General features: G+C 40.3%; 1 protein-coding gene across 2 annotated transcripts in view; it reads left to right on the forward strand.

The window, feature by feature from the left end:
* CNTNAP5 (contactin associated protein family member 5) overlaps positions 1-9,481 on the forward strand; it is a 303,884-nt gene extending 294,403 nt beyond the window's left edge. For both annotated transcript variants that reach the window (XM_069781056.1, XM_069781057.1), the window contains one exon: positions 616-9,481. In XM_069781056.1, coding sequence (XP_069637157.1) covers positions 616-812 — 197 coding nt within the window. In that variant the 3' untranslated portion in view covers positions 813-9,481. The remainder of the gene's footprint in view (positions 1-615) is intronic.
* The last annotated feature ends 2,877 nt before the right edge of the window (positions 9,482-12,358 follow it).

Consider the following 12,358-nt stretch of genomic DNA (forward strand, 5'->3'; position numbering starts at 1 on the left):
TCAACACAGTGTTCACATATTCTGTATTTCTTGAGCTCTCTCCTTGCAAGTTGGTGGTGTACAGGAACTTGCTAGGTCATATGGAAGCATTTATATGCTAGGGAAAGTTGTCCTTATAGCTTCATGTATGGTTTTCATTTTCCTTTAACAACCTGGAAGGCAATTTGTCTCTGTTTATTTTATAGGATGCCCTGTAGGGAGCTGCCTTTGATAATATCTAGAAGCTATAAACCAAAGTGAACAAGGCTCATGCAAGGTTTCCAGAGATAACACAGAAGAAAATATAACAGAGCAGGAATTTGTATGAGCATACAGATCTAGTTTTTTAAAAACAAACACACTGATCCAAATTTACTTCCAGTGAAAGCAGAATTTGACTGAAATTAGGTCAATGTCATCAATGGTTGCTGCTTTAAGTCTTACTCAAGGTGACAAAATAGAAATAAAAACTACCGGGGGGGGGGGGTGTTAGAGGCAGATGATTGTGTACAGGCTGAGATGAACTGATCTATCATATCCACTCGCTGTTGTGCATTAGTAATGTATTTTTGAGGTAATTGGGGGTTTTGTTTTGGTTTTTATTCTTTCTATCCTTCCTTTTTTACCCCTCTTCAGGTGTAATAGCAGTTGTGATATTCATCATCTTTTGCATCATTGCCATCATGAGCAGATTCCTCTATCAGCACAAACAAGCACGTCGAAGTAGCCAGACAAAGGAGAAGGAATACCCAGAAAACCTCGAGAGCTCCTTTAAAGCTGACATTGACTTGCAGAACACAGTGAGCGAGTGCAAACGGGAATATTTCATCTGATGGACAATGCAATTTCTTCTTACTCTTACTCCCCTAACCTTCCTTCCTTTATTCCCTTCTTCCTTCCTTTTTTCTTTTTGTAATTTTTTTTTAAACAGTCATTTTTTGCTAACTTCTTTTTCATTTGGAAAAGACCGCCCTGCACAGGAAACACTGACAACAATCACAGTGCCTCATTCTCTGCACAAGAACCTGGCAGTCACAGTTTACTTCTGCAGCTCAAGAGACCTGTTATCCCACCCTACACAAAATAAGATCCACATGCACACCTGGTTTCTGCTGTGTGTTCCTGGATATTTCAAAGTCCCCACATTTATTTTGGTTTTTCTCTGGACCCATTTAATTCATCACTTTTACACTAGAGCTGGACTATGTAAAGTAAAGTAGCTGAACACGTAGCTCTACAGATACTGGGACAGGATAGAGGGAAAGAACTAGACCAAAATGCTTGGTTTATTTTACTGGCTCATTTACAGCAGTCATAAAGAACAGGCCAAATTCTCAAATGATATGAATTGATATATATCTATTGATTTCAATGGTGTTACATTAATTTATACCAGTTGGGAAGCTGGTATGAGGTAAGGGAAAAGAAAACTGTCCTCATTAAGCTCCTTCCCCCAACCTCCTGTCCTTTTACTGTAACTTTTAGGCTTATCGGTACTTTTCCAACAATATATGTATCAACAATAAATGTCATTCCCTGCACCTCTTTCACCTCCATCTCATAAGGCTGGCTATGTAGACCCAACGTACTCTAGCGTAACTCTAGCTGAAGCATGGAAAATAGTAGCTTGAATCTCCAAGGGTTTTAGGAAGCTGCTAGGACTTAGGTGCTCTATATTTGTCTGAAATGTTAGAAATGCAGCATATACCTGTTCATGCCATATGGAGGATTATCACAAGCTGAGGTTAAACACTGTTGCCACTGTGGCAAAGACAAAGTACATAGACGAGAAAAAACAAAAATAGTTCAATCTTAAACATGAGTCACACCTTCTGCCAGTTCTTCTAAAAAAGAAAAAAATGCAGCTACTCAAAAAAACCCAAAACAAAACAAAACTGCATGAAAGATTGATTGGTATTTCCTGTTTGTAGAAATTAGAGTATCTTCTCCAAAGCTAAATAGAGAGAGGTCTGATGTCACATCTAAAAATGTTAATATTTGATCAACCCTGTTTACAAGGAAGAACATTAGGGAAACAAGTTAAAAAAGATCCCAAATACTCTACTTCGAATTAATCTTCTGTGCTGTTTTTATAAAGTCTTCTGTCCTTAGCTGATTGGGAACAATACTGAAGACTCAAATCCTGCCAGTTTTACTTGTGCTGTATGGTTTCAGTGTGAGGCTCAAAAACCTTCTTTTCAGTCACAGACATCCTAAGGGTGAGAAATGGAGAAGTCCCACCAAGGGAGGTTTTTCACACCCTGCTTGTGTCTGTGTGACATACTGCCTTCACAGGGCTTCTGAAGATTATGTAGAATTTGCTGTCAGACTTGAAGGTTTCAGACAGTTTAATCAATCCAACAGCTAAGAAGAAAAAAAAATTAACTCAAGACAATTTATTGTGCAGCTGAATCTCTTTCTTTGCCCCCTACAGTCTTCTGCAGTCATCCTGGGGTTTCCGCACGGTGATCATTTTTACATAGATTAAAACCAAATAATAACCCACAGCTAACTAGAGATGAGGTAACACATGCAACAGGTGCTATTTTTCCAGGCAGTGCATTGCAGGGGTATGTAGCTAGCTATATTTTTGATGGGAGGAGGGGACAGACAGGGAAGAATAAATAAATGACAGTTTGGATAGGGTAATACTTCACCACTTCTTTTGGAAGCAGCATCTGGTGAAGAGAAAGCAATCTTGGAATGATATCACTCTCATGTGAAGAGGACTATGTGAGGTCAGCCCCATAACCAGAACTCTATCCAAGCAATTTTATAAAGCTATTTATATTGAAATTAGTATTGGTGCCATTCTTCCTCGACTGTGGATGACAACAGCCCTTTTGCTTCATGCTGGCTGTTTGGACGATACATGATTACCTGAGAGTCTTTCTGCATGATGAGATGTATAATGGTGGACTCACTAGCTGTGTTCCCTTTCTGTTGCTTTATCTTTTGCAGTGAAGTCCTGGCAAAGCAATTCACTTTTCTCCTTCCCTCCTTCCCTCCCTCCCTCCTTCCCTCCCCCAGATAAAGCTGCTTTGTTTGGCATAGCAGGAGGGGAGGAATAAGCAAGCACATGGGCTTCTCTGCCTGGTTTTGAGTCATCTTACTGAAATGGCCTCTGTATGAGACATCTCTGAAGTCCTAAAATACTTAATTGTTCATGAAGAATGGAATGGGAGGGAGGGGAAAGCCCACAGGTGTGTATTTTTCTCTAGCCAAACTAACAGATACAAATCATTCTTCTGCTTTCCTACATGTTAGTTTCCAGGAATAAATTACTACAAAGTGCAACAATAAAGCGCTAAACAGCTCCAGCAGTGGAGTAGCTGGAAAAGGGAGACTGAGCAATGAAGCAGAGTCCTCTCATTTCTCAAGTGACTAAATTACTTTGAGCCATCTTAGGGCCTGATTATGCAAGATGCTGAGCTTTCTCAAGGTGGATCAAGTTCCCATCACCAAATGTAGGTATTAGTGTTGCTGCAAATATTTCAGATACAGCTCAGTGGCTGAGTCCTGGGCCAGAGAGTGGGTGTAGTAGCATGCTGTGTGCAAGCCCAGACCTGGCAATACAGTGTAAGTCGTTTCTTTGTCCATTTTTCCTTATCATTTAACATAGCCCAGGCTGGTAAAACTCCTTGAAAATTTAGCTACATTGGTGTGCATCTGTAAAAAGAATGAACTGCACATACATAAATACATGCATAAGTATAGAGAAACACATGCTCTATACCTATGGATGTAATGAAATGTGACTATTTATATGCTACAGGGCTGGACAAATGAACGCACTTGTATGGACTTGCCATTTAAAATCCTATATTCTAAATCAGGATGTCAATATTCTTATTAAAAGGTGGCTAAAAGATACTGTATGAAATACCCTAATATTAACTCCTTTTTCTTCTGTTTTGTTTTTTTTTTTCTTTTTTTGTTATAATGCTTTCTTTAGTGAGGGCATAATCTGATTTACTTAGGTACTAGTTAAAGGCAATTAAAAATAATTTTTAAAAAAAGAGAAGAAATGCAATTTTGAAAAAATCTACCACCATTAAAATTGCTTTTATTTTCCACAGTTCAAATTAGACCTTTTTTCCCATCTATTACAAACCATTTCTGCTATTTTTGTTTAAATTGCTCTGTAAATGGGGAGGTCTTTCCTTTCTTCTTTTAGCTATCATTCTAGATAACATTTTTCAGTAAGCATAGGGAATAATACTTTATATATATAAAATTTCAGGATTTATTTTAATGGAAAACCTGAGAATATCAAAGAATTGTTTGGAGGTGGTGTTTGGTTGTTTGGGTTTTCTTCCTTCTGCCAAGATAAGTTTCATAACAAAAGCAGGGGCTGGTAGAAGATACCATGTCTCTTTTTTTCTCCTGGTGATTACGGTATGTAACCTCGGAAAATGATTATTGCTAGGCAGGGATTTTTAGGCTATGAAATTTCTAAGTCCATTAGGTATGGATTTAGACACTGAAAATTCCTGTTTTTCAGAAATGACTTGGCCAGTAACAGCCATGATTATAAAGATATTTAGTCATGCGAAGTTTGAGTTGGGTGCCTAGAAGGACTGTCTGAGAACCCTGGTGTCTGGCTATAGAAAACAAATGAAGGCTGTTGGAAAGCTAAATCCTACTAACTTTCAGTGAGAGGTAGGCTGCCACCTGAGTGAAGTGTGGGCTTTCAAAGGAATTTACTCTCATGAGAATGTGGATCAATGCTTAAGTGACTAAACAAGATGAGCACTTGACTTAAATTAAATTCAGTTGGATTTTTGCTTCTGCCTTGCTGTGAAATATTTTAAAATACTACAAGACATTTAAATACTTTTGAAAATTGAGTCCCATTTCTCTTTTGGAAATAAAACGTTGGTCCTAAGTCACCTATGTAATTTACAGTAAGTATTTCATCTGTCCTTATTCACTTGCTAGAGAGAAGACAGTGTGAGTGGTTTGAATAAATTTTTAACGTGTACACTTTTTTTTCTTTTTCTTGTTCTTGCCATGGCACAGCACTTAGGGTATGTCTGCAGTGAAAACAAAGCCAAACAAAAGACAAGCTTTTAACTCACATTGGCTAAACCAGGATTCTCATCTGGGTGAACTAGCTGTGAAAACAAACCTTTTAGGGCTGTACTGTTATCAGATTGTGTTCAGTCATGAGATTCCCCTGACATTTAAGTTAAAAGTGATAGCCAAAATACAAACATGAGATGCTTTCTCTCTGCTTTACTTTAACCTGATCTAGCCAGACTTAACCCATCCTATTTAACAACGGCTCAATTTTTACAGTGTAAACCAAATCCTTATTTTAATGAGATGTTTGTCTATATTAAGCATTTAGCTGATCACATATTACACGTATTGGGTGAGGAGCAATCAATATATCATATAGTTTCCCTGTGGTGAGGGGATATGAATCTTCTCCTGATGAAGTCAGCCGTCGATTTTGCTGAGCATAAGATTGAGTCCTAGACCTATGGAAGCACTTGAAGATTGCTTTTATCTGAGTCTTTTGGGTTTGTTTCATTTTGCATTTGGTTTTACAGGCTACCTGTTTTACATTTGTCATCCAGCCCTGTCCTGTGGTCAGTGAGGACAGGGCAAATATCTCAGACATCCTTTAAGATTCAATTAATCACTCTCTAGAGGTGCATCTTTCTCTCCCTTGATTGTAGAGACAGGGTAGGCTCCGGGCAATAGGTTAGCTACTTCTAGTAGAATTTGCCTACATACAGGAATTTTACACTAGTTTTGCAGCTCCAGTAAGACACATCTCCATAGGTCTTAGAAGAGACTTGTTTTTATGCCAGCTGGGATCAAGGAAGGAGACCTCCTAGCATCTAAAATTATACTAGACAGCTCTGCTTAGGAAACGCATGTGTCTACTTATAGCCGAATGCATGAAAATAAGGTGTCAAAGCACCCATTTGAGTCAGTGGCGATCCGATCAGTAATCTGTGGGGCTTGGGAGAGGATAGCTCTCCTTCTAGTCTATTCTAGATCCAAGATCCATTCGTTGCCTTGTGGGAGCTTTGGCAGATAGCATACATGTAGACAGATCTACACAGATCTCATAATCTGAACCTAACTCAGACCTATAAGATGCCTTTCTAGCCCTGCGTGTCTGGTGCCATCTGAGATGAACTAGAGTATCTCTGTGGCTCCAGTAAGGATGCAAGCCTCCTGTCTGTCATGTCTTGTATCTGCTAGCCCCAAGCAGATATGTCTGATAGCTGTTGGCTTTTCAAATTATAGTAAGTGCCCGTCCAGAAGCCCTAAGTTCTCAATGAGATGAATCCCTGAAAAAAATTCCATTTTAGGAACAAAATCAACCTTCCATTTCATCAGTGTAAGCCAATCAGTTGAAGTATGTCCTTCACCTCAGTTTAACAAGAAGGTAACAGGAGGCAGAATTTGACCCCTTTGTGCTCCACTGTCTCATGCCATTGTTTGTTGCCATCACCTACACAAAGGTTACACTGAAGACGACCAGTTTCAAGTATTGTTCTGCACTGCCAGCTCTTCACAGACACAAAAGGGGTTTATTTATTTATTTATTTTTCAAAAAGCAACACTTTCTAAAAGGTTTGAGCAAAAGCTGAGACTTTGTGAAGCTCTCTGAGACAAATGCTATTGCAAAGCTTTCATGCAGTTTTGTAATGACTACTTATCAAACAAGCCAAGTGATACAGTTACATCCCTGCCAAACCAAAGGCCTTATCCAGAGTCCTTTGAGATTGGTGGGAGGCCTCTTGGTCGACTACAGTTAGAGTTGCACCACGCCCTTGGGGGCTTTGGGGGTTTTCTTCACAAGTTACTATCACAGCTTCAAAGCATGATTTGTTCCCTTTGGTTCTGCACTTTGCTGCACTTCCTTTCTCAATGAAAAGTTCTTCACATCCCCTTTCGGTGTGGGCGGCCCCCTCCTTCATGCTCCTTTTGTACATGAAACTTCTAAACACAGTCTTCTTTTGGATCTGAAGTAGCTTTTTTCCTTTGGTTGGTTATTTTGAGTCATGCATATAGGAGTTTGGGATATTTCTATGTATTGGTACTTATTTTTGTGATCTTTTGCACTAAGTTAGTCTGACAAAAACAAAAACTGGAAAAAAAAAGCACACTTTCTGGTGAACTATTGTAATTTGTAAGCTCATTGTTTGTTGTTTGTAATGTACTGAGTCTACAAGCCGAGCTAAGGAAAGATTAAGGCAACAGTTTGTGTTGACAGTGTCACTCCATATCTACTTCATCTCTGTTTTCTTTTTCTCTCCTTTTTTCTTTAACATGTGGGGCTATCAAGTTGGTGGTAGTTGGCAGAGGAACTTGTGTTACAATTTTAACTAAGGTTATGTTTTTTCTCCTGGCAGTCACAGAAACCAGAAATCTGAAGAAATTTCATAATTCTCAAAATGTCAGCCAGGTGCTCAGCCAGAAAGGAGACTGCACTCCACCGTGGAGATGTAGTCACCGTGGACATGTAGTCACCTAAAGGTGGTGACCTGGAAGGGGGAATGGTGACATTAAGTCTCCAAATTACAATTGCAATGAGGCAGTGCAGGAGGCAAAAGCTCTCAGAAAGGTTATGCTGTTGGAAACCAACCATGGTAACCATCAGATGGATATGAGGGTTTCAGGTCTTTTTCCACGATTCATTTTTTCCATGGAATGAATTACTAGTTAGCCTGCCAAAACATAGCCTTAATTGTCCTGATGATCTGTAAAGTATTGGAGATGTACTTCAAACATCGGAGAGGATTTCAAACCTCTGACTGATACCAATCTGAATGTCTCCAGTTAGATCACTGGAGCTCTCCCTGATACCCCAAAGAAGAATTGGGGATGGTTTCCCTCAAACAATCGTAACATTCAATGAAATGTTGGGTACAACAGGTTATCCAAAGAATGGTGTTTGCTTAGAAACTCTCCTCTCTCTATCCCTCCCTCTCTTAGGATGCTTGTGGCAGCTTTTTTCTAAACTACTGACTGCTGTTCACATTGCAACACCATTTGCTTCTTGATATGCCGGTCATCACTCTCTTCATGGATTTCAATCCCACAACCCTAAAGACAGTCCTTCTGATAACGATTTCTGCATGGGAAATTATTTACTCACTTTTGCATGCCCTTTACAGTTCCTTCTTGCATCATTTAGGCAAACCATTTTCTGATGTGTTTTGTCATTGCTGCCAAAGCTGAGCAGGCATATCTTTAAGAAAGAAAACTGATTGCTTCTGAGGTAAAGCTTAGATACAGCCAGTCGCAGCCTCACATCCCATTCACGACACAGAGGAGTACTTGGACACCCAAGCCCACTCCATGAAATTTCAGACAGAGGTTAGGAGAGCAAGCAGGTACATGTTTTTTCAGGCATCCAGCCATAAAAATCTCTACTCTGTGAGTTTTGCAAATGAAACATTTAACATAGACCATTATATCTAGATGATAGCAAGAAGCTCAACATTGTAGTACCTGACCTGCTTTGAAAGGCACTTTGTAAAAGAAACAGAGCCAGCTTCAGACCTGGTTGTAATCCTGTTGAGGTCAGTGTGGATACATCGCACAGATGAATTTAGCCTCGGATTGCCCTAGGCAAGGGCAGTGATGATCTTCTGCAAACTGGGGCTGACATATATGAATTCAAGTCAGGACCTTATATTTGTCATCCCCTACTGCTGTCAACAAGACTTGCATTCAGTGCAATTGTGTGTGTCTTCTAGCAGAACTGTGGATAAAACTTGGGATAAGGCAATGAACTTCAGCTCCACTTAAGCCCATGATATGGCTTCAGTCACCTTCAGGAGTTTCTGGAAATGTGTGTAGGAGGAAGGGTGATCTGTGGGTGGTGTGTTGCCAACCAACTTGGGAGCCCACCTACCGACTTTGGAAGGATTTTATGGGGTTTTAATGGAGTCCACCCCTGGGTGGACTGTGGTGAACTGTATCCTACTTGAAAAATGAAGGCACTCCCCCCCCCCCCCCCAAAAAAAAACAACGCAAAAAGCAGCTTCACAGGCTGTGAAAGCTACCTGACATTAAATACTTGTAATAATAAAAAATTGGCTTTTTCTACAGATGAGCCCTTCATCATTCATTTTACTTTGTTCTACTCAAATTATATTAAATAAATCTCTCAGAACACTGCTCATTTCAGTAGCAAAGCAAAAAAAAAAAATTTTTTTTTTCTTTTAATGGTCCGTCCAAGGGTAATGCAAGAGTCTCTCAGTTACAGTAAAAAGCAAAATGGAGATTTAGATTATTCCCCTTTCACTATCTGGTTTTCTAAAGAGAATTCCACAGGACGTTGCCTCAGTCCACGTCAGTTTTGTAGACAATGGAACATGTCTTAATACACTGTTCGGGGATTGAAAAAATTTAGCCTTAGCTTCTTTTGTTTTCTATGGTTACTGTTGTACAGAAGAAAGACTTAAACTGTAAATAATGTATATTTAATAAAAAGAGACTTTTTGTATGATTTTGTGTGGAAGACAAATGCCTCCTCCTGCGTTTTTATTTAATCTTCTAGCTGAATGGACATTCAAAAGTGTTGATGATGGGAAAACTAATTTTCAGGCACTTACATGTTAACTCTAAGCCAACAGATCTCACTGGATGTTAATAAAGGCTGAAGTGCCCACAACCTGGGTTTATTGATTTCAGCTATGGCTAAAAGTTATTGTCGGAGGCTATCTGGTCATCACCCACATCCCTGACATAACTGATTAATGCTAGTTTGCAGCAGCTACCCTGGGGTACATATGGGCACAGATGCCTAAGGGGTTAAGAGTCATGTCTGGAGACATGCTTTAGTTCTAGTTAGAAAACATGCCTAGTCATAGCTCTGTAACTTTCCAGGTACCCGCGCACACGTACATGTGCACACACACAAATATACTCTCTCCCCAGCCTGCCGTGCATAAACGAGTGTGTCCTGCTTCATCCACGTTCCCTCACGCAACAACTGAACTGCACTTCTGGCTCTCATAGGGATCACACTCACACGCTGCCGCCTTCACACGCGTCCCTAGCATGATAAACTGGACCTGGCTCAGTCTCGGTGATTCTGCCTTGGCTTTATGTTTTCAGTCTCACCTACTATTTTTTTCCCGCTCCGTGGATACTGAGATCGTAAATCTCTTCGTCTCCTTTGAAAATTGCAATCTTTGATACTATCGACCAAGAACCAGTAAACGCTGACTTAGAAAACAGCAAATCCTAGTAAGTATGAAGAGGAGGACTCTTTTTCAAGAGTTTCACATGCTTGGATTTGGTGCAATCCTCATCCTAAACTTTCAGTGCTTACACATTCTGTGTTTCATTAGCCAAAGACCTTTATATTAGCAGGGAAGCTGTGGGTCTCATTCTCTTAGGAACTTCTCTATGAGTTTAATTTCCCCCCCTTCATTTCTGGATGGACTGCCATCTAGAAGACAGGGTTAACAAGTGTTTGTAGTCCTGAGTGGAGGTGTGCTGTCTGGCGGGCCAGCTTTGCAGTACCTACCTTGGGGTTCTGCAGGCAACGGTGCACAAGTGCCCATCTCACGGGGCTGATCCAGCCTACAGCCCACAACCAGCCGTGCAGCACGCAGGCACAAGAGCCATCTTACTCAACAGCACCCTCCTGGTGTTCCCTCGTTCCTGGTGGGTGTGAGAGGCAGGGGTTAGATATCACTTAGCAGAAACTTCAAGTTACACTGAATCCCACACCAAGTTACTGGTCTCAGAAAAAAATGAGCAAGGAAGAGCAATACCTATAGAAAACTTCCAGCCTTCTTTCTTCATAGCTAATATAGCAGGAGCAGTAACCTTACGAAGGCTTGTAAGGATAGCACTGACTCCTACAATTTTATTTTAATCCAATCCTTGGAAATTAAGTTTGTATGGCTTACAGTCTGGAAATGTCAATATGTGACTTGTTTTCTGTTTTTCTGAGAGGAGCAAGAGATTATTTTTTTCTTCTTTAACACCTTAGGTGGCTGCTTTAGCCTCCCCTGTGCCTTTTTTTTTTTTTTAATTCATTATGTGTCTGTCTTCCTGAACTCTCATGTGATGAGTTAAAGACGTTATTCAGAAGGTTGCATTAAATAATTGCACTACTGTAATGGAAATGCATATAACTATTTGGCAGCCTGGCAAAACATCATTCATTGCAGTTTATGGCTAGTTGGCAATGTCTGGAAGAGGGGACAAGGTATCATGGTGGGTTTTTGTCAAACCTCCCTCTTCCTCAGCACCTGCTGTCCTTCTCTATCAGACAGAGTAAATAAAAAATAAAATAATAAAAAAAATCACCTGTTTTGGAACATCCACATGAGTAGCAAGTGTTCTATGTTAAATCTTTATTCCTTCAACAAAAGGCCCATTGGCAAATGTATATAGGCAAATACCATTAAGTGAGCACTGCTGTGAAAGAAATGCAGGAGAGCCCTGCTATACTTAGCTGTGGTATTGTTTTGCTTTTTCTCCACAGCATGAGTACTAGACTGCTGCAGTCAGTGCTTATTTTTCCATACCTGTTAGCTTAGCAAGAAATCATAAAAAGCAGCCATACAGGTCATATTGTTCCTTCAGCCCCCCCATGCCGGAGATGTCTGTTCTTAGCTTGAGACCATTGCTCGCTCTTTCTTGAAGCCTAAGCTAAATAGCCTTTGCCGCAATTTAAGCCCATTACAGCTTGTCCTATTCCCAAGGGAATGGAAAGAACAGCTCAATCTCTTCCTGTCATGCAGCAGACCTTTTTCTCTGTTTAACAGCTATCTTATCCTTCCAGCTCCCCACATTCTTCAGCCTTCCTTGTTTTCAGACAAGCCAGCCCCACTTCCCTTATACCTTTTCTTGCATTTTTTTTTTAATCCTATAAAATCACAGAAAACAGTCTGATAAGAACTTAATGCTTAATTTTTACCGGTTGGTGTGTCAGAATTCACTGTAGCATAACTAATCTACGGAAGATTTTTTTTTTCCCTTCCCCCTATTTATTTTCCTCAGCCTTACTGCCTTCACCCTTCTCCAACAAAATGTCATCAGACCTCTGCAGTGATGGGGGCCAAGCCATGCTGCAAAGCCAAAACACTGACGGGGCACCAATAGTATGATTTAGAGTCTACTACAAGCAGTTCTCACACAGCAAGTATTACTCTGGCAAGAAATCGACAGTGCTTCTGCCTCATTAGGAGGTACAAAGGGGAGGCCAGTTGTCCAAAAGACCAGTCCTTAGCTCATTCCCACTTTGCAAGGTGTTGGGCAATAAGAAATTAGGAACTGACAGGTCTGGCAGGAGATCTCTGCTTTATCCATTACTTAATAAGGAGACCATGTCTAAGTACAAGGTGACTGCTGGGTCTCTGCCATTGCTAAGCTGCAGAGAAAA

Source organism: Haliaeetus albicilla, chromosome 4 (assembly GCF_947461875.1).
Source record: "Haliaeetus albicilla chromosome 4, bHalAlb1.1, whole genome shotgun sequence".
Lineage (NCBI taxonomy): Eukaryota > Metazoa > Chordata > Aves > Accipitriformes > Accipitridae > Haliaeetus > Haliaeetus albicilla.